Source organism: Pocillopora verrucosa, chromosome 14 (assembly GCF_036669915.1).
Source record: "Pocillopora verrucosa isolate sample1 chromosome 14, ASM3666991v2, whole genome shotgun sequence".
Taxonomy (NCBI): Eukaryota; Metazoa; Cnidaria; class Anthozoa; order Scleractinia; family Pocilloporidae; genus Pocillopora; species Pocillopora verrucosa.
The window spans coordinates 7,402,704-7,425,828 of NC_089325.1; the positions used below are offsets into that span (position 1 = coordinate 7,402,704).

The 23,125-nt window shown below is 42.2% G+C and overlaps 2 protein-coding genes across 2 annotated transcripts; one reads left to right on the forward strand and one right to left on the reverse strand.

Moving 5' to 3' along the window:
* Window positions 1-23: 23 nt before the first annotated feature.
* On the forward strand, window positions 24-4,214 carry LOC131776552 (probable GTP-binding protein EngB). The gene is made up of 6 exons (XM_059092755.2): window positions 24-285; window positions 631-723; window positions 1,205-1,362; window positions 2,395-2,494; window positions 2,687-2,808; window positions 3,464-4,214. Exons 1-6 carry the CDS (start codon window positions 43-45, stop codon window positions 3,543-3,545), a joined length of 798 nt encoding a protein of 265 aa, XP_058948738.1. The 5' UTR covers window positions 24-42; the 3' UTR covers window positions 3,546-4,214.
* On the reverse strand, window positions 4,209-21,666 carry LOC131776483 (protocadherin Fat 4). The gene is given in 14 exon segments (XM_066161705.1): window positions 4,209-6,792; window positions 7,322-7,557; window positions 7,881-8,185; window positions 8,652-8,713; window positions 9,168-12,392; window positions 12,394-14,339; window positions 14,342-14,813; window positions 14,815-14,929; window positions 14,931-15,038; window positions 15,040-15,356; window positions 15,359-15,522; window positions 15,525-15,936; window positions 15,939-16,537; window positions 17,069-21,666. Coding segments are annotated over 14 exon segments (14,217 nt in total). The 5' UTR covers window positions 21,318-21,666; the 3' UTR covers window positions 4,209-4,785.
* Window positions 21,667-23,125: the final 1,459 nt, after the last annotated feature.

Below are 23,125 nucleotides of genomic sequence, written 5' to 3' on the forward strand. Positions count from 1 at the left end.
CAGTATGAATCAGCACACTTCAACTACTTGCTTCCCACATGTATGCCTGGAGCAAGAGAGTTTATGCAGTCCTCGACTTGCCATAAGAAATTCTTTAGCTTTTTAATATGGAGATCTTACTGCCAGCATGTTGCATCTGGTATTCAAGGATACAACACGAGCTTCAATCCAACCAGAAGAGCTTTAGATAGAGCAGACAATGAATTTGAACTGATCGGACCCAAAGCCTCTTTCCATGGGTCGGCCATCAAATTGGAAGACGCTCCAAAACTTAAATTACCTGAGGTGATGTCCCGCGTAACGTTCCATGTACACTCGATCAGATCTTCTTATTTATTTAGGCCACAAATCAATCATATTGCAACTAACACCTTGCAACAGCTGTTTATTAAAGAAAAAATTATAAGTAAATCCCTTAGTCTGTAATCTTGGAAAGCGGGGAATTGAGTCTTTTCTTTGTGGCTAGGGTTGGAAGGGGGGGGGGGGGGTGCAGGGGAAGAAGATGAAATTGATGATTGCCAGTCCATTCCAAATCTTAGCAGGAAATAGTGGAACCATTTTATTTAAATAATCTAACTTATTTTACAACTAGTATATAAATAACTCTTGTTTTATTTCATGTGCCAACAGGTTGCTTTTATTGGAAGAACAAGTGTTGGTAAATCATCTCTCATAAATGCAATCTTGAACAGGAAAAAGTTTGTGAAGACATCAAAGAAGCCAGTATGTCTTTTTAAACCTACTTATATATTCACTGTCTGTTTTCTGAGGGTGTTAGCATGAGTATTGATTCAGCGTCTACAAAAGTAAGGGAACAATTCCACACCCTACCTTTAGTAGGTATTGCTAGCTGCTAATTAAAGAGGTCTAAATACTGTAGGCCTTGGTGGCTTCTTGTGCAATGCCTACCTCCGCTTCTGTTTCCCTACCAATCTGGAAGGAGAATCGATGCCATAGTGTGCTTCAATAAGTCATCAATGCAGAATGGGACAAGGAACCCATTGTTCTGCTTGTGTTTTTACCTCATTCCTGTCATTCATAGATCTTCCAACTATATCTAGAGGAAAAATACAGACTCAAAACAAATTATTTGAACAGCTGTTCATTGTTTTGAGCCAACTAATTTCAAGTGGCTGTTACACTTTGAGGACATCTTTTTTTTGCTATTACTTCTGTTTTAAACTTTAAATCCCTCTATTTTCAGGGACACACAAGACTTGTTAACTTTTTCAACATCAATTCAAAAATGTACCTAGTGGATCTTCCTGGCTATGGATATGTGGAGGGTCTGGGAAGCAAGCGAGGAACTGAACACTTTGTCAAAGTTGCAGAGACTTACCTGAGAGAACGAGCTGGAAAAGAGTAAGTTAAATGAGATAATTGGCATGTAATATCAACTGTTGAGAATCAATGGTTCTTGGGGTTTACTGCTCTTGACCTGTGTAAACTTTGTAAGAGCAATGTGTGCTTAACAACTCATCACAAGTGGGTGAAAGAGGAACATTCAGATTTTATTAACCATTTAAACCCTCAGAGTGACCAGCATCCAGTTTCTCCCTACAATAGTACTACTGAATCATCCATTTAAGATCATGAGAATAAAGAAAATGATCACCAACTAAAGAAGCTCTTGATTGTTAAACAAATCCTCCTCGACAACACCTTAGGAAATGTATAGAGAACAGTATGGAGAATATGCATACTGATGTTAGGGTGTAAAGGGTTGAGATAATTCAAACAATGATTTGTTTCCAATTTCAAAGTTTGATATTAGTCTATCTTCTAAGGTGGACTCTCTGTTGAGCTTGGTCGTTGCTCTCTAATTGTGTAAATGTCCAGGTTAAAATTGTCCTGTGCAGATAGCTATTAGTCTATCTGCGTAGCTAGATATTAGTCTATCTTTTAAGGTGGATTCTCTGTTGAGCTTGGTCATTGCTTTCTAATTGTGTAAATGTCCAGGTTAAAATTGTCCTGTGCAGAGATAGAACAGGAAAAAAGTTTAATTTTGAGTATAACAATGATTTTAAACATCTGTTACTGACAGGAAAAACAGGTTTTCTTGTAGGGATTTGATCTTCTGGCTTCCTGAATGATTTTGCAGTCAATGCATAGATACACAGAACAACTTACCCCTTTAAGTTCCATAAGTGATTGACATTTTACTTCTCCCTATAATATCCATAGATTATCAAGCACACAGGTAATGAGAATATTCAAACCTATCAGATGAAAGTTATGTTGATCCAACACCATATTGTAATAACTAATTTATTGGGAAATGTGTAGCAGCTAGAGGGGAGAATTAACAATCAGATCTTGGGAGTTAAAGGGTTAAACTTTAAGATATAGGTGAAATAAATCCAGCCCTCTGGTAACTTGCAATTTTATTTTCAGGTTAAGAAGTGTTTGTCTTCTGATTGATGGGAAAGTTGGAGTGAAAAAAAGTGATCTCATAGCATTTGAAATGATGGGAGAGTTTGGTGGTCCTTTTCAAGTAAGTTAGCTCACTGCTGTTTATGTAATAGATTCAACAATGGATCAAAGATTATTTTGATTGACAGCCAAACATTTAAAGAATAAGGGTATGGCCAATGATATTTACAGTTGTGGGAAATGGTATTTTGTTTTATATGTGTCATATTTTTAATTTTTAAATTTTCATAGCTCTTGTAACATCGTTGTTTAGGTGATTTTGACAAAAATGGACAAGCTTCCCAAGCCAAGACACCAGGCAGTGATTGAAGAAGTCTACAAAATCAAAGAAAAGTTTTCACTAGACAATTGCTTTCCTCATGTATTTGCTGTAAGGTGAGATGACATATGAAAAAAAGACAATTACTGCAGTGGTAAGATGTTGGAAGGTTGTGCTGTTGCCTTTAGAGTTTAAGTAGGAGTCATCAGTAGATGAGCTACAAGAGGCAAATTTTTATTTTTTGGTTCTGCTGTCTTCATTTTCATGAAACTCATGCAACAGAACAGTACTGAAAACAAATGATTATGTCATAGGTTAGTAGGTTGACTTGGTTTACCACTCTCTTATGAAAGTCTGTTTGTGGGATTAAAGTGTTTTTGCAGAATAAAAGTTTTTTTTAATAGAGTGGAAATCTTTTTGCAGGCAATCTAGATTTCTGAGACCAGAGCCATCGAGCATCCACCACCTCTTTTGAGAGCTCATTTTTACAAGTAGGCAACCAGTCATTTGCAGACACAACTCCATAGATCGGGGGAGTGAATTAACCCTTCAAATCCTAAGAGTAACCAGCGTCTACTTTCTCCTTACAGTGACACTGCTGAATTGTTAATTTTGATCATGAGAATAAAGGAAATGATCTGCAACCTAAGAAGCTTGGATTGCAACATGAATTATCCTTGGCAATTAAAGAAAATTTAAGAGAGGAGTATGGAGACTTTAGATACTGAAGTTGAGGTGTAGAAGGTTAACAACTTCCAATTTATTTTTCAGTTCTACAGAAAAGACAGGATTATCAGAATTGAGATATTTCATCAGTCTAAATGTGGGCTTAAAAAATAGCGAAAATTGGTGAACAAAACCAAGCCAACGAATGGAGGACTATCAGATGTACCTGTCAGAGGAGCAATCTTCTATTCATGAAGTTGTTGTATCGAAAAAGTGCATCATCCATAAAGACATAATAAAATAGATAAAAATTAATGAGGATTAAAGCAGAGCCACCACATGCTCTTGGGTTACAATGAGGAAAAGTAAAAGGAAGCAGTGCATTGAAATATTTGTACGCCAGTGGATGAATAATTTAGGGATGAACAAAAGGAATAATCTTAAAAGGGGTAATAATTTTAAAAGGGGTAATAATCTTAAAAGGGGTAATAATCTTAAAAGGGGTATCCCGTTGAGTGTAGCTTGCAGAACATGTGCCATTTTTTTGCGTTTTTTTTTTTTTTCTTTTTTTTTTTTTTTTTTTTCAGGCAAGTGGAAGCGAGTGCGAGCCGGGTGTCTCGCTTCCCGCACACACCTCTCACTGGCCCTGTCTCGTCTGAAAAACGCAAAAACACGGCCCCTGTCCAGGAGGGTAACCGAAATGGGCTTACAAAAAGACAAAGGTTTTGTGCACCAAAAATTTGTTCATAATTTCATCATAAAAAAAAAACAAGAAAAGCACTACGCGACTAGTTCTCGTCAAAGCCTCGAAAATAATATCAATGAGAATAATCAAGGCTCGTTAAACACATTCCATACAAAACATACTTTAATCAGCATTCGTTAACGGTGGCGCTCATTTTCTACTAATATAACTTTGTTGTTGTATTTTGCGAGTGGAAGTCATTTTAATAATACCAGATTAAGATCGTATAAAAACGAACCCAGGTTGGTCCCCAGGTTAATGTCCTCCGTCGATTAAAAAAAACAAAAATAAAGAACAATTACAGATACTAAAGGACTATGACCAATGAAAACGTTGAGAATTAGTAACACGAGAGAGATATAACGTAATAATGAAAACGTATGGGAAAAGAGCTTTAAAACCCTTGAAAATCGTTATTGAAGTTTTCAATAGATAAATACTGTCCTTATTTCGTCTTCACAGAAAACTCAATAAAGTTATTAAAAAAAACTCTGAACTCGTCTAAAAGCATCTTCTGCATGTAACATGTCTTTCTGAGTCAAACCTCTTTCTCTCAAACAATCAACTAAAAACACGCTACTGCTATATACACCTTCCACTCACACTTGGCTTGATAATTTCAAGCCTTATTTCAATAAATAAATAAAATGTTCCCTAAAAAATAACGTCTTCTCTCTCTCTATCAAACGTACTCTTCGTCCTTGTTCTTTGCAACATTCGTAGAATCTTTCAGTTGTGCAATGTCTTTATACACTCCTCGAAGATTGTGATACCTCAATCCCCAGTTCAACACATCGTCCCAGTTGAATAAGTCTTTCTTGCCATTCGTTGGTTTATTATTTAAAGCGTTTGGTAAAATTTCATCATCACTCAGATTTAAAGTACTTAACGATCCTCGGTTTGACGCTCGTCCCTCGTTCGGCTTTCTCCTCGGAGTACTCTCGTTCTCCTTCGCATCTCCATTGACCAGCTTAGAGAATATCATACTACCTCGTTCATTCTCATCTCGGCTAGGTTCATCGTTGTCGTATTCAAACTCGCTACACGTAAAAGTATCATCGGAACTCTCACTTGAAGTGTCGGGAACTTCGAGAACGCTCGACAACTTATCGATTGTCGGGGCGTCTTCGTCACTAACTGAGGACACTGCATCAAGTAAGCTTCCCGATGGTGCTTGCTTTCGAAGTCTCTCGATCTCTACTGCTGATAATCCCCGTGGCTCTTGGCGGTTCAACGAATGGTCTTTGAAAGTATTAGGATCATATTGGTAAGACACTTCACTGTAGCCGAGGCTCGCTACTTCAATATCGTAGTGTTCAAGTCTTTCAGAGTTGTTATCGTCCGACCTGTGACCGGCATCGGAGAGGTCCGCAGGTTCGTCGCTGCTCGAAGAACCCAGCGAACCTTTCCGAAAGCGTCTCGAAGATTTCGTTGGCTGTGTGGTTGGCACGCGCAATCTCGGATCCAGGATACTTCTGGATAGCGGTTGCCGCTTGTCCGTGCCATGCCTAAAGTGAGGGTTCGGAATTTTCCGCTCGCGATTCCTTGATCGAATATTTGTCGGTGCCGACCGTAAGTGCTCCTTTTCCAATGGCGTACTTCGATGATTAGGGGTTCGTGACAGCCTTGAGATATCTCCTAGATCAGCAGGCACCTCCTTCAAGGCCACGTCATTGCGCATGATAAATTCCCCGTCGGATTCAGAAAATCCTGGGTCGATTTTCTCCTGGGATCTCGTAAGTTTGATCTGATAATCCTCAGGGGCTCCGACGTTGTGTATCACAATGTCCTTGCCATTCTGAAGGGTAGCCGGTCGCAAATCGGTCAACGACTTCTGACTCGGATTACGAATGACTACACCGCTGTCATCGCTGCTGTGCGAGGGAGATGTTCTCTGGGAAGCATCCTGCACATCTGCAGCCACTTCAGCCCCGGTGACAGCCGCGTCAAAACCCTCTGCTACCGTCTTGTCGTTAGCCTTTTGTCGCCGTCGATACCGACGAGCTAAAATCACTGCTACAATGATAAGTATTACCAACACTGCAAAAAAAGCTATAGCTGCGATAACTCCAGTGCTTAGCGACTTGTCATCACCATCTTCGCCTCTTTCACCTGGGGTTGCAGTGCAAGCTCCGATCTCTCCGTTGCACATACAAGTGTAGTTACCGTCCTTCTGCGGCTGGCAGGTCCCATTCCCCCTGCACGGATTCGGTTTACACTGCTTGTCGCTGATACAGGTTGCTAGTTCCCATTCTTCGAAGCAGTAAGGTTTACTGGGGTCTGTGCAGATGACAGAGGAGCAGAAACCGCCGCCATCGCACCCCTCGCCAACTGAACCGCCTTGAGAAGAAATTGCAGCGAACTTGTTGGGTCCCGAGAACGACACGTGTAAACCGTCGATGTTTAGGTCTTCCATGCAACCGGAGAAATTTGCCAAGTTCAAGCCCGACATAGACGAATCGTAACCACCAAGGAACCAGATCCTTATGTTCTTACCAAGAAAATCGTGTGCTGAACTTTCGAATGACTTTGGATGGATATTACCGTCTAGCGTGACCGTCACGCTCTTATCAATATGAAGGACAGTAACATTATGCCATTCGCCATCAGAAACAGTGGAAGATTTGACTTCAAAGCTTGCGATGTTACCCCCATTTCCGAAGCTGTACTTGAGATTTCCAGATTTAATCTTCAAGAAAGTAACAAAAAATATCGGCGTAAATAAGGGCTGAGTGTTTTCAAGCAAGAAGTAAACAAAGCAATGCTATACTTTGCTAAAAAAAATTACTGCAGGGACGCCGCCATTTATAAAAAAAAAACGTAGTACCGTGGAAGAACTCGCAAACCTATAACTCACGATCTTCAAACTGCTGCCCTTCATGTAAAAACACAACCAGAAGCTATGCGAAACAGTGGGAACGCAGTCAATTGCCAGCATGGGAGGATACCGGAAAAGTGATTTCAAACGAGCTCTTTAAAAAGGAAACTTATTATTAGTTAAAAAACTGATTAGTAACTCTACAGAGGTACGAAAGAACTTCATTGCGAACTACGGACGAAGAAATTTAAACGGCAACAAGCGCATAACAGTGTATGACATAGGTGTAGGCGGCTTTTATGCTAATTGGAGTTAGGTACCTTGTTAGAAAGTTCTCATTCAATGGGGAAAAATAAAAAAATGTGCAATCAAAGTCATTGCCGATAGAAAATTAGCTTACCTCCAACACAGTGTAGCCAGAGGACACAGTCGTGGTTGAATCACTGGCGAGAAGGAGAAGGCTGTTCATGTTCCGAGTGCGGAATCTGAATGAAAACTGTTTCTGGTTGGAGGACACTGTTCTTCTTCTCCGAGAGGAGATTCCTTCTTTTTCTTTTCGCTGCTGCTCGCGACGGTAACTGTCCTTAAACTGCAGCACTAGGAAGCTATCCGAGCTAAATTTCACTGGTTGTACCACTGTAATAAAGAAGAAAAACGAACAATTGAAATCGATAAACAATGAACTAACAATAACTTTTCCTTTCTCTCACTGCCTTGCGAAAATATTTCCACAATTGTGTCGGATTGTAGTTCACAAATAATCGCCAGGATGAACTGGGTTTCCAATAAATGTAAGGAAAGCCCCTACCATACAATGAGGCTTAGCCCTAGAGAGGCACTGAAAATGGTAACGTAGGAGACGAAAACTAAGAAAATACTAACCACTCAAAAATTCACATTTTTTTGTGTTTTCGTTACTTGCGTAATAAGAGATTCTTTTCCAGAACAATCACACCAACCTTTTTCGCAGTTCCTTCCACTAAATCCTTTCGGACATTCACACACGTACTCAAACCAATAATCAACACACGTCCCCCCATTCTCGCATGGGTTTGCAGCACACTGGTCTAACCGCGGACAGCTGTCAATGATGCCACCGGACTCCGTGGCAGCACTTGGCTCCAGTTTCTTGCCGTTGATGAACACATTCCGCATACAGCCAAGAAAATCATCAGTCTGAATGTGTTTGCCCGGGTGATCCAGGGACTGATCGAAGTCTTTTATACCACCAAGAAACAACGGCGAGTTGTTCAAGTCTAGTTTCCTTCGAGGCAAAAAGATCACCAGTTAAAATCCGATAAAAATGTCTGCAATTAAGCCAAATGACCTTCCAACCGCAGTTTATCCTGGTTTCTGTAACAAGGAGCAACTACGAATATTAATGCTCCCCCTGGATGCCACTCCACCGCAGGTTACCCCCACCCCTCCCCCTGTATTTTGTCAGGCTGCTCTAAAATTTTGCTGGTACCCAGTCACACTCCTGCGCGGAGGGAGGCACTGTAATAGTTAACTGTTTTCCCAAATAACAAAACACCATGACCAAGCCAGATCTCTAACCTTGAACTCTCGACTCGGAGTCCATACCGCTGGCCGACAGGCCATTGCGTTTATGACGAGCATTCGCTAAGCTTGTGGCCAAATATATTGTCAGAGATTAACTTAAATCTTCAATAAGCACCGCATGCTCGTACAACCTCTTTCTGAGAAATTTTTCCTTTAGAAATACTTACTCTAGTTGTCCATCGGAAACCACGGACACTGTGCGGGACGAATCAACAGTGACTTCACCTTCCTAGATGGGTTTAAACAAATGTCGGTTTAAACATGTTAACTACAACGCAAACACACAAGAAGAATGAATGCGCGAGGAGTGTTTCTTTGTCTCCTGTAGAATCACGAATTTCTCGCGCTTCTTAAAAAGAGTTCTTTTATAATTATCGTACTGACACCATCAGGTGATCTGCGTATAGATTTTTCTCTGAATGGTGAAATTCGTTTCGCACACAATGTTGGAAATGAAAAAGGCAAACTGTGGTAGTTCGCAGGTCCAACACTAAAACATAATTCTCTTGACTGATCGCCACATATTGACAATAAATTAGTGCTGAGACTTTGTCATCTCATCAGCCATACGTCTTGGGGTCTTAGTTGATTATTTGGGTTATTCTCAGCACATGTCTTCGGTTCAATGTACTGGTATAGTGAGGAGAAAGTATATTTTGAGCACTCAAGCAACCGGCACATACCTTCCTGTTTCTTATAATTGTAACTGTGTGCCATTGTCCGTCGTCCACAGACTGACCAGCTTCCACCGCAACTGCGCTCCTGGAATACCCGAGATTAAACGACATCTGTATCTTACCACGGAGGATCTGTATGGCGATGAAATCGGAATCCAAGCTGTTCTTTCCGTCCGAGTTGTAGAGTAACAGCCCTTCGCTCTTGGAGGTAGAAAACTCAATAGTGATGTTATTAAACTTTCCTTGCTGTTGGCTACTAAGGGTTGGCAGTTTTAAATACGACACAGATTGAAAGCCAATACAGGGGCACCGACAAGCCTTCCCAGAGGCGCAAGTGCACTTAGGCGGGGACCAACTTGAAGGCGAGGACACTCGACAGAAATCGTACCCAGACGAACAGTTCTTTCCCAAGTAACCAGGCTTACAATGGCACTGGTAACTTCCAGCCAGATTTTCGCAGTGTCCGTTGTTCTTGCACGGCTTATTGGCACACTCATTGATGTCACTGGCGCAAGTGGGTCCATTAAATCCAGCTGGACACAAACATTTGAATGAGTGGTCCCTATCCAAGCAGGTAGCTCCATTCTTGCATGGTTTGGAGCTGCAGCCTTTCACGCTGATCTCACACCTCTCTCCTTTGTAACCCGGTTTGCACACGCAGGTAAAGCGCCAGTCATAATCCACAGACAAGAACACCACAGGCACTGAGGTCAATGTGCTCGTTGTTCCTCGAGTTTGAATGTAACTTGTGCACTCGCCGCCATTTTGGCATGGACTGTGAGCAGTGCAGGGAGTGTAGTCGACCTGTTGGATTTGTACTTTACCATTTCTCTCTATATCAGGTTTGTTTTGGCTTAGCAGGTCTGAGAGAGTCTCTCGTACCATGTACAGACCGCCATGTGCTTTTTTCACAGCAATCGACAAATCGACAAAATCGCCTGCAATTGACTTCACACTGAATAGCTGAGAGACATGGCCGGCTGGAAGAATGCGGTTGATGGCATCTATGAACTTCTGATAGGATTGTGCAAGGAAAGTTTCTGGAGATGAATTCATCACTCGCACCGTTACACTGTTGTTGATGGTTAACGAGTTGTAGGCGACAAAACGCACTTTAACATTGTATTCAACAGCAGATCTTCCATCAGATCCGTTCACCATTATGTCCAGTTCAGCACTTCCGTCGTATCTCTTGTTTGTACCCAGTGTACAGCTTCCCGGAGTAAATCTAAACAATCCTTCGCTATCCCGGATGATCTTGCAGGTCAGTTTGTCGTCAACATCCGGGTCATTAGGTGGGACGTTAGCTACTAGCCCCGATGCAAAGCTGTTAAAGCTATTCACATGCACAACACGTGAGGTTGCCTGGGGTGGATTGTCATTCACATCCTGGACAAGCATCTGACATTGTGACACAGCCTGGAGCCTCGGAATACCACTGTCCGTGATCCTGATCGACAAATTGAAGGAAGAAATCTTTTCGCGGTCCAGCTCAGCTGTGGTTGTGATCTCACCACTACTACTGCTCACTTGGAACTTTCCATAGTCAGCACCATTGATAGCAAAAGCGTATGGTCCTCGATTTGGAGCAATATCTCGATCGTGAGCCTGCAGTGTCACCACTGTGGTACCAGCGGGTTGGTTTTCCTTGATCATACCCGTGCAGTTTGAAAATAAGCGTGGCGCATTATCGTTGATGTCATCAACCTTGACATTGACAGTAGCGTTGCCTGACATGGGCGGCCGCCCTTGGTCTGTAGCACTTACAGTCAAACGGTAGTGAGCAATAGTTTCTCTGTCTAACTTCCTTGCTGTTGTTATCGCACCAGTGGTTTTATCGATTTCAAAAGCATTTCCAGTATTACCAGCCACAATTCCATATGTTATCCCTGTCGGCTGCTTGGTTATATCATCGTCTACAGCAGTGACACTGGTAACAAGTTGACCGGCAGTTTGTTCTTCCGTCACTCGGGCGTTATATACAATTTGCAGAAACCGGGGAGCATCATTAGCGTCCGTGACAGTTACGATTACAGTTGACAGATCGCTGGTATTAGGTGTCACACTCGTTTGTAACGCGTTCTTGACGAGAATACGAAGAGTGACGACACCAGCTTTCTCATTGTCCAAGCCTCCTGAGACACTTAAAACCCCGGTTGATCTGTCGAGCTTGAATCCCTGGTCTTTACTTTCACCGACCAGTAGAAACACAATTTCACCATCGGGTCCTTTGTCCAGGTCAGTGGCGTATATCTGTGTCACAGACTGCCCAACCGGTGCGTTCTCGGCCACAGAAGCCGTAAACAATGACTTGTTAAACTTGGGTGTGAATTCATTAACACTAGTGACGTGAATGAAAACTTTGGCCATTGGTTGTGAGATTAATGATGGTGTACCCCGATCTTTGGCCATGATGGTCAACTCGTACAGCCGTTGCACTTCATAGTCGAAGATAACCTTGCTCTTTATTTCCCCGCTTCCTGAATTTATTTCAAACGAGCCCAGTAATGCGGTGTTGGAGATGCTGTACTCAACCTGTCCGCTGTCACCAGTATCAGGATCTCGTGCCGTAACAGTAATTATCAGCTTCCCAGGAGCTGTATTCTCGGGTGTATATCCGTGGTATTCCTCAGGTGTGAAGACTGGTCGGTTATCATTTGCGTCTAAGATTGTTATTTGAACAGTGTGCTTGTCTGTGCGGGCAATTTTCCCTCCGTCAGAAGCCACAACCGAAAGTAAAAATGTTTTGTGAACTTCATAATCCAGCGTCTTTATCACATAGATTGACCCGTTCTTACGACCAATTCCAAAGAATCCCGGCGGATTACTGCTGTCGATGTGATAGGATACTTGACCATTCGTTCCGGTATCCTGGTCTTTGGCTTCAACTTTGACAACTTCATCCCCAACAGCCTTTGTTTCCGATATGGAAAGAACAGTCTGGCCAGGTGAAAATTTTGGAGCGAAGGCATTGACTTCGACAACTTCCACGTAGACGTTGGTAAAACTTTCCTGAACTGGCTTTCCTAAGTCTTGAGCTCTGACCCTTACGTGGTATAAACCTAGGACATTTAACGTTCCACCCACGGTAACATTCCCACTATCTGCATCTATGTTGAATAATGATGTACCGTTTCCACTGACTGCCTCGTAACGTACACGCGCATTGGCACCGTCATCCCGATTATCGACCGCTTGCACCTGACCAACCGTCTCGCCGGCCGTTGAAACGAACAACGGCGAATAACACATACGATGAAGACTCGAACACCGGAGCATGGTCATTGATATCGGTCACCTCAATCACAACATTAACTGTTTTCTCGTGGAATGGCGCATACGGATTCCATGATTTTACTGTCAAATTATAGAAGTTATTATTTCCAGAAGCACTTGGCTTGTGGTATATTAGTTCTCTGTAAAGGCGAAGAACACCCGTCTGGCGGTCAATTGTGAATGCATCGCTTGCAGGTGACGGACGAATCGAGTACAAAATCTCAGCGTTGGTGCCTAAGTCGTCATCAGTTGCACTCACATTCAAAGCCGGTGCTCCAACTGCAAACTTTTCGGGGATTTGGTGAGTCACAGGATCTGAGATGAATCTTGGAGGGTTGTCATTTACATCTAAAACAGTCACAGTGAAGTTGGACATGGTTATGTGTTGTGAGTCACTCACTCTGACTTGTAGAGTGTAGTGGGATTGTTTCTCCCGATCTAAATTCTTGCCCAGAGTCAATCTACCGCTGTATGTATCAAGACCAAAAGTATTGCCTGGATTTCCACCGGCAGTGAATCTAAACTGCAAACGAGTGCTGACCTGAGTGGTGTCGGCATCGTGAGCCTTAAGCAATGCCACCAAGCTTCCTACAGTGGTATTCTCGTAAACAGATGCAGTCAGAGGATCTTCAAAAACAGGGATGTTGTCATTAATATCTTGTACGTTAATTATCACAGCGGCTTCGCTTGCCAAGGATTTGTTTGCCACGTCTTCAGCGCGAACCATAAAAGTGTATGAAGAGATATTTTCACGATCGAGTTGGATTTTAGTGGAGACACGCCCGTTCTTGGCTGAAATTTTAAAAGCTGAACTAGCCTGCATGTTACCCGGGACCAATTTATATTCCACCTTGGCAAAAGCCAAGGAATCTGCATCAGAGGCCGATACCCACAGCACTGTTGTATTTATTGGAAGTTCCTCGCGAATGTCCGCTCGATAAATGTTCTTACTGAACACGGGGAAGTTGTCATTTTCGTCTGCGACATTAACGTGAATTTTCACAAACCCTGAAAGTGGTTGGCTGCCAGATGCCTTTGCACCGACGATCAAAGTGTAGTTTGTCCGTTCCTCGTAATCCAAAGGTGACTTGATGGTTACGTCTCCACCAAGTTTGCCAACTTCAAAAGCATCTCCAATGTTCCCTGCGGCGATAAAATACATGATGTGACCGGTGGCATTTACAGTTACCAATTCAGTGCCCACTGGTGCATGCTCAGAGACTGTTATCGTCTGGTCCAGGTGTTGAAATACTGGTATTGTTCCTGTCGCCACATCAATTTGGACTTTAGTAGACGCAGAGCGTTGGGGAGCGTTGACATTAGTAGCTTTTATACCAAAGGTATATGAAGAAGGACTTTGGGGAACGTTTTGAGCCACTGAGACAATACCTGTCTTGGGTGCGAGATTGAAGACCTGAGAAAAACCACTCGTTATCGTGTACTCTGTTTCCGCGTTAGGGCCTATATCTTGATCCGTAGCAGACACCATCATGATAAAAGTACCTGGAGGGGCTCCTGGTGCTACTGTAGCTGTGTACAGATTGGAATCAAATATTGGATCATTGTCGTTCTCATCTTCAACGGTAAGATGTAACCACGCTTTCCCTTCTCGACTTGCAATCCCTCCATCAGTGGCGAGCACTTCGAGCTCAAACTCTGGGTTAAGTTCGCGATTGAGGCGAGCGGTGGGTTTGGTTGTTATTTCCCCAGTATCACGGTCAATCTCAAACCACTCAAAACTCTTGGACAGAGAGTACATAATTTTTCCGTTGATACCCGTATCAGCATCCGTTGCAGTCACTTGGAACACACTTGTACCTGCGGGAGCATTTTCTTTTACTGAAGCTCTCAGTTTGTCGGGACTAAACACGGGAGAATTGTCATTTTCGTCATCTACTTTACGATGAGTTCAGTCTCTCCTACCCGGGAAGGAGACCCTCCATCTTTAGCCTGGACTCTCAGTTTATACTCTTCCTGCTCCTCTCTATCCAAAGAGACCCTGAGTCCTATTTGGCCAGTGTTGCTGTTGACAGTAAAGACACCACGTTCGTTACCTTGGACGATACTGTAAGTTACACTGCCGTCTCTGCCTTCGTCATCGTCCACTGCCCTTAAAATGATTACATTGCTTTGTAGCTGGTTTTCAGTAACATGTCTCGTGTAAGAAGGTTCAGAGAAGGTGGGCGTGTTGTCATTGACGTCGCGCAAGAAAATCGCCAAATCTCGGTCTGCAAACATGGACGGCACTCCTCGATCAGATGCTCGCACGACAACTGTGTAATTGGGTGTGGTCTCTCTGTCTAGGGACCGAATGGGGCGGAGGATCCCATTTCTGGGATTTATCTCAAAGCTTCCATCTCCACGTCCTGCCACGACCACTGAACGTCACTTCTGCATTGCTTCCTTCGTCGTCATCTGTGGCTGAAAAGCGGGCAACTTCACTTCCTATTGAAATGTTCTCATAAACAATGCCCTTCAGGTGGACTAGGCTTAAAGACCGGTGCATGATCATTGTAGTCATCAACTATCACAGTCATCTCAAATTCTGCGCGCTTTGCTGGAACACCCATGTCAGTTGCAACCAATTTTATTACGTATTCTCTTGAATTCGCGATCCAACATTCCAGCGACTCGCAGCACACCATCACTCGAACCTATAGTAAAGGGAACCAGACCATTATTGGCGAGACTGAAGCTAACCTCGCTATTACTTCCAGCGTCCAGATCGACTACGAGAACAGTTGTGACAACATCACCCGTTGAAGCATGCTCAGACACATGACTGATATTACTGGATATAAAGTAAGGGATGTTGTCGTTGATATCACCAATATCCACCGTCACGGTAGCTGTGCTGGAAAGTTGTGCCGAAATTGGAACTGCTTTGTCTCTGGCCAGGATGGTGAGAAAGTAAGAGCTCCTTTCTTTTCACGGTCGAATTCTTTAAGGTTGTAGATAGTGCCATTGGGATGAATAGAAAAGGTGCGGGTCATCATCTCTGACAGAATTGTGTATGTAAGAAGTGCATTGGAGCCAAAATCTTTATCAGTAGCTGTAACAGTCAAAATATTGCAGTGGATTCCGTAACTTCTGAGACACTCACAGAATATGAACTTGGATTAAATTGTGGAGCATTGTCATTTTTGTCCAAGGATATTCACATAAACTTCAGTGTAAGCAAACAAGATGGGTCACCTTGATCACTGGCTGAAATATTCAGGATATAGATTTCAACTTCCTCTCTGTCAAGCCATTTTGCAACCTTTAAATTGCCACTGATTGGCTCCACTGAAAACACATCCTTGTGGTTACCTGTTAGGCTGTATATGATTCTCCCATTTTGATCCACTGTCACGGTCTGAGGCGCTGACTTGTCCCAAAGATTATGCCGACCGCTTGTCTCCTCCTGAACATTAAATGAATAGAAATGACGGGAAAATTGTGGCGTATAGTTGTTAGCAGGAAGCACTGTCACTACAACACTGCAGCTTGAGAACCGTTAGGTGATCCACCATCTGTTGCATTCACAGTTAACCTGTACACAGCTTTGGAACTCTGGTTAAGTAGTCTAACGGCGGTTAGAACACCAGTTAAGCCATTTATCTGAAATACATTACCATCATTACCACTAACGATGGAATACGTAACCTTCGCATTTGAGCCAACATCTTCGTCGAGAGCAAAGACAGTAGTAACACTGACACCCGGTGACGTGTATGCCTTTACACTTGATCTGTAAACATTGGACACAAATACGGGGCTGTTGTCATTAGTATCATTCAGATAAATGTCAACTGTGACATTTCCAGTCTTAGGGTTTTGTCCCGTCAAATCAACTGCAAATACAGTCAGCGAAAAGAGCGAGGTAGAAAAACCCTCACGATCAAGCTCGAAGGCAGTTGTGATTTCGCCATTGTCAGGATTTAAGAGAAATGAACCATTGCTGGAGTCAGAGGCGATGTAGTACTTGATCTGTGATCCAGGAGCAACTGCTTTGACTTTAGTCACAGATGTCCCGTTGCTGGCATTTTCTAACACAGAGGTGCTATAGACTGCCTGGCTGAAGGCAAGGTTACTGTTTGGTCCTCCTTCCTTGAACACTGTTTACTACAGCATCTGTGCTACGAGATGTGTGATCCACCATCTGTTGCTGTTACTGTAAAGTGGAACACATTCTTTGAAGGTAACCTAGATCTCATGGATAACTTTCCTGTGGTGATATTCACTTGGAAAATATTGTCGACATCTGGCGTGATTTTGTAGGTCACCAAACCATTTGTTCCAGAATCCTTATCATAGGCTGACAGAGTTTGCTATCAACATCATTGGGAGCTTCATCACCCTTCACTACAACAGCTGGTGCAGTCACAAACCTGGATATTGTCATTCACATCCTCTACAACAACAGTGACCTCTTTCGTTGCAGAAAGCTGCATCGGAGCATTTGCATTATCTATTGCCCTGATTACAAGTTTGTAGAAGCTGGTGTGTTCACGGTCAAGTTCTCGTTTGTGGTAATCACAAAGGTGTACGGGTCTATCTCAAATGCCATGTCTTCCGTAGGTGTTTGGCTATCAATGCTGAATGTTATGCGGCCACGTTCCCCACTGTCCTCATCAGTTGCTGAGCACGGTCCAATCTGCTCCCCAGCATTGGACATTTTCTTGAACTTGATAGTATTATTTTATCAACAAACACAGGAGCTTCATTGTCATCAAGGACATTCACTGAAATTTTTGACATTGCAGACTGGGGTGGATTCCCACGATCAACTGCCGTAATGTTCAGGGTGTAACTCCTGGTTCTTTCAAAGTTCAGAGACTTAGTAAGAAACAACTCCCCTGTCAAGTGGTTGATATCAAAGACAGCCTCTAAATTCCCAGAAGCAATGGCGTAGGCAATCTCAGAGTTGACCCCTATATCTCTATCAGTTGCCTGAACAACGGCTATTTGAGAAGATACGGGCAAACTCTCAGAAACATTCACTGTGGCAAACTCCTCCGTGAAGTTGGGCTTGTTGTCATTAGCATCACCAACAATAACTTCAAGATGCTTTTGAGAGAACAAGGAGGCATCTGCAATATCTGTGGCCTGCACAGTTAGACTGTAATGATCTATGTTTTCTCTGTCAAGTGAGCTGTTCAGGAATAGATTCCCACTAGGTGGGTCGATCCAAAACACTTCGGATTTGGGTTCATCCACAATAGAGAAATTAAACTTAGCATTATCTCCTTCGTCAGGGTCAGAAGCTATCACTCTGTAAACAACTCCTAATCCAGAAAACTCTTGGACTGTGATATAAGCCACTGAACGGCGAAACTCTGGAGGACTATCATTCTGGTCCTTAACAGTCACAACCACTACTGCAGAATCTTGCTTGAGTGATGTGTCACTGTATTCTGCCTTTACCAGGAAAGTCAACACATTCCTTCCACTTTGAGCAACTAGCTCTTCACGATCAAACATTCCTCTTGTGAAGATTCGTCCTGTATCGGAGTCCACCACAAAATCATCATGAGCCTCAACAAGAGAAAAAGTTATTTTATTGGTTTTCAAAGAACCATCTTCGTGAAGAAGTAGGTGGCCAACAGTAGTTCCGGGAAGTTTGTTTTCAAGAATAAAAAATTCAAAAGTGTTATTAACAAATATGGCTTGATACTGTATTGAGCTCTTCACATTGATAGTCACTGTAATGGAAGCTTTGAGAGGTGGAGTTCCCATGTCAGTTGCAGAAACAGAGATGGTAGATGTGCCATTTGCTCTGCTGAGCTCCTTATTTACGAAGAGTGCACCATGAGAAGAAATTCCAAACAGTTTTTCTTCATTGCCTGTTGAATCAATTGCATAAGTTAATGCTCCATTGACACCAGGATCTGGATCAACCGCAATAACAGGAAGAAAATGTTTTCCCACAGGCAAATCCCTGGGGATATCTGTCACAAGGGATGACAACAAAAATTGTGGGGGATGATAAGTGATAATCTTCACAGTTAACATGAAGGGAGAGCGAAGTGGAGGAGCTCCTGCATCAGATGCAAACCCTTGCACAACATAATCAGAATCATCAATGTTGGTTATCTTCTTAGACAGGGAGATCACCCCTGATGTTGCATTAACCTTGAAGATTCCATTACCATCAGTAGTCAACTGATAACGAACCAATCCATTCAGACCAGCATCTTCATCAGTAGCAGATGCCACATAAATTTGTTTGTTCACTGACCAGTTAGCATCAATGGTCACTTGAGCACTAGGAGATTTGAATACTGGCTGGTTGTCGTTTCTGTCCAGAATGTCTATCTCCACAGATGTGGTTGCTGACAAGAGATAGGCTTTTGCAATCACACTTAAGACATAGTTTGCTTTCTTTTCTCTGTCCAAAAGTCCATTGACCATAATAACTCCACCAGAACCATCCACAGTGAAATGGTGTTGTGGATCACCAGAAATGATTTCATACTGAATGCTGCTGTTGTTGTTGTTTTTTGTCGTAGCAATAACTTTTCCAACATACGTCCCAGAAGGGACATTCTCATGCACTGAAAAATTGTAGATGCTGTGCTCAAATTTAAGAGGGTCATCAGATTGTACCTGCACAGTGATCTCAACAGTGGCTGAAGTTTTTGCATAAAGACCGCCCAAGTCTTGAGCAGTGATGTTCAGCTTGTAAAAACCTTTGGTGAGAGGTGGTGATGATATAATCTCCCCTGTGGAGCTATTTATGGAGAAATTACCATTATCCCCAGCTGCAATGGCATAGATAATCTGTGCATTTGTTCCATCATCAGCATCTGTTGCCATCACCTGAGTGATAACTGTGGACTGTGCATTAGACAACACAGTTTCCACATAAGTAACAGGATAAAATACTGGATGATTATCATTATCATCATCAACATTCAAATGTATTAAAGTTGATGATGACAGTGGAGGATTTCCATGATCAGAAGCTTTCACCGGAATAGTATAGGAGCTTTTCATCTCCCGATCAAGTCTAACTTTGGTAGTAAGAACACCAGTGAGAGGATTAAGGCTGAAGGTATTCAGTACTTGTTGAGAAGCAGAATCAATTTTGTATGTCACATTCCCATTATTACCACTGTCATCATCTGTTGCATTCAATGTCATAATAACAGTTCCTGGCCTTAAATTCTCAGCTAGTTTTTCAAAGTAAGCACTCCTAGAAAAAGTTGGCTTGTTATCATTCACATCCTTAATTGTTACAGTTACCACTGTGCTGCTATTAAGAGGTGGTGATCCACTGTCCTTGGCAAGCACAGTCAAGGAAATCTGCTTGGAAACTTCTCTATCCAGAGGCGCAGCAGTGCTGATAAGACCTGAGAGTGAGTCGATTTGAAACCAATTCAAAGAATTACCGCTTAGAATCGAGTAAGAAATCTGACCATTAGAGCCTCCATCAGAATCTGAGGCTTGAACGGAGTAAACTGTACTTCCATTCTGTGCAATTTCACTAATTGATGCTTGGTAATTCAACTTGGGAAATGTTGGTACTCCATCATTCACATCAACAACAGACACCAGCACATGAGCAGATGCAGAAAGAACAGGTTTTCCTTTGTCTTTCGCAGTCACTGTGATATTGTAAGTTGCAAACATTTCACGATCTAAAGAACCCTTGGTCTGTAGTTTGTACACGGAGCCTATGCGGGCTGCAGAAAAGACAAAGCTCAAAGCAAAACTACCATTTGTGTTTGAAAGAGACACCTCAAATTGGTCATTTGAAGGGTGAGGATTATCAAGATCTTGCACAAAGACAGTTGCAATTTCTGTGCCACTTTTAGACGCCTCAGAAACTTGAGCATTCACATAATATATTTGTATTGTTGGTTCGTTTTCGTTGACATCCTGTATAAAGATATGTACTGTTGTTTTGTTTACATTCGCCTGTCCCTCTTCAGGTTTGTCTCTGGCGAAAACTTCGAAGATATATGACTTTTTAAGTTCGTAGTCGAGATGGCGGAGTGTCCTAATGACTCCAGAGGTGGCGTTTAATTTAAACATGCTTGCATCATTGTTCAGATTGTCTACATCGTTCACGAAATAATACATTATTTCACCATTTAAGCCCTGATCCAAGTCTGTTGCAGTCACAGATAAAATCTCTACGCCAGCTGGAGTGTTTTCATCCAAGGTAGCATTGTACAAGTTACTTGTAAACACAGGTTTGTTGTCATTTAAATCCAAAATTGTAATATTCAACAAACAATAAGCATGCAGCGAAGGTCTTCCTCGATCGCTTGCAGAGATGTTCAACTCGTAAAAAGCTACATCCTCACGATCAAGTTTTCCTTGTGTGATTATACACAACAGGGAGTCATTGCATTCGGTATAATTCCTACCGAGTTTGAATTTCCCAGCTTCGTTGCCGGACACAATGGCGTAGTCTATGATGGCATTTTGTCCAGCGTCCTTGTCAGTCGCTGATACTAACGAAGACTTGGTTCCAACCGCAACATTTTCCCAAAAATTAACCGGATAAACTGAAGCAGAAAACTCTGGCGAATTGTCATTGATATCGCCAACATGTACAAGCACGTCGATAAGTGTTACCGAGGACGACGAACGAACTTGCAAAGTAATCGGATTTTTGCTCAATGTCTCTCGATCGATCCGAGATGCTGTACTTATGGCACCAGTTTGAGAATTAAGCGTAAACCGCGATGGATTTCCTTCAAATGAATATGTTACTCCTGTTGAAGTATTAATGGTCCCAACAGGAGCTCCAGGTGCTAATTCTTCTTGAACTTGAAATACGTATTGTTGAGCTGAAGCAGAGTTGATTACTAGACAACAACACACAAACGTCCATAGTAGCGTTCGAATTCTGACTTTCGGTTTCCCGACGGTTTCTTTAACCATAATTTGCTGTATAAGACAATTCCGTGAGCCTTTCACTTGTCATGATAATGAAACTCGAAGAAGAGAGCCAAAGGTGAGAGCTCCCATCGCCTCAAAGTCTGGAGTCACTACAGTAGAATGATTATACAGAAACCGTTAGCGGACTTGCACTGCGTTACATTTCACGAAATACAAAAGCTTTGCCACAGTTGTTCGGCATTCTAGTCTGAACGCTTTAACAAAGTATCGGCTATTTCCAGCGATTTCACGGCATAGATTCAAACAACGATATCTTTGGCACTTCCTTTCGACTCAAAGAATGATAAAACTTGCGATTTAACCAAATATATTAGTGGCACGACTTATTTCCACTTCAACATTAGACAAAATTTATGAGAGTAAGCAAAGTCACCGATGAGTAAGAAGCTGTCAATCATTACTGACGCGTAACAACCGAACAACACAAGTGGGAGGGCGCATGCTAAGGCACGTGACCAATAGATAAATTATCTAAATTCCTTACTTGTCACAAGTAAATAAACTTATTTCTAAGGAGGAAAATGTGGAATTCAAGCCTTGTTAACATTTTTATTGAGCTTCAACAAATAAATTTCTTGTCAGCGAATTTCCCTGCACGTAATTGCTCGTGAGCGCGCTTTTCCGGAACTAAATAGTAGGCATTATCTGTGCATAAATCGGTTGTGTTTTGTCCCAGGGGGCGGGTGAGAACCTGAGTGCCTATCAATTTATGTCTCGCGAATGAAAAATAGTAGGCGCAAACAACTCTATTGTCACAAAAATTGAAAGATTGGATTCCCGGCGTAATGTAAGACGTATTGTGCGCCATGACCTCTACCCTCTTGAGGCTAGCGAAGAAATAAAAACATTTACTTCGAACGAGATATTTAACGCACGATGTTTAGGTCTACACGGACCACCGACCATGTAGTAGATATTACCAGTGACCTCGAGGCGATCTGTGCTCTGCATGCGCCAGCTCTGCGGACAGGCAAATATTTCTGTTCTAAAGCACTTAATAAATCAAGCTCTGAAGCAAGTATTCGGAGGGTTTAGAACTTATCACTGTTAATAAAAACAATTATTTTCAAAGAAGGAAAAATAAGCAATCTAATTGGCTAGAAATACACGTCTAGCTGGTAAATCAGATTAATTACTGATTTTCTTCCTTCCAGCGGTTTTAACCTCGCAGCGGATAATGTGCCGTGTACTCATGAAAATGCTCAATCAATCTGCTCGCTTAGGGCCAATTAACTGACGGAAACTGCTTTACTGAAGGACTGCTCACGAAAGTCACGAATAGAAATTAAATGATTCTTGATGAAATATCACACGTTAGCGTGATCAGAGCCTGGAAAACTACTGTTCAATCTCCGTGGCCATCTTAAAGGCTCGTCTCGAAAACTAATCTAGTTAGAATAAACTTGGAAATTTGATAAATGCGAAACTTTCGCTCATATTATCGGCATAATCTTGTTTTTTCTTCAACTTGAGACAAAACTGACATACTCAAGTTACGCTCGACCTATACCTTTTAAACAATTGACCCACAACAAGGGGATTTTTTCGAAAAACTCTGCTGAATGAGTCCTTGGACATTTTTATTCAACACTAAAGGTAATACGCGCATACCACAAGTAACTATATAACTTTATGTATTGTTATATTGCTATACGAATCATGTTTGAGTGGCAAGAGTTCATCTGACGTCAGAATTAAGATACAAATCGTATTAGTGGTTTTTTGAAAGATACCTTGCGCAATCAGTTAAATACTGTTTTCTACAGTTGGACTTTGGAGTTGCCCTTTTT

Coding starts and splice junctions, on each gene's coding strand:
- LOC131776552 (XM_059092755.2), top strand. CDS start 43: ATGCCTGGAGCAAGAGAGTTTATGCAGTCCTCGACTTGCCATAAGAAA. Junction 286..630: donor CAAAACTTAAATTACCTGAG/GTGATGTCCCGC, acceptor ATGTGCCAACAG/GTTGCTTTTATTGGAAGAAC. Junction 2,809..3,463: donor CCTCATGTATTTGCTGTAAG/GTGAGATGACAT, acceptor TTTATTTTTCAG/TTCTACAGAAAAGACAGGAT.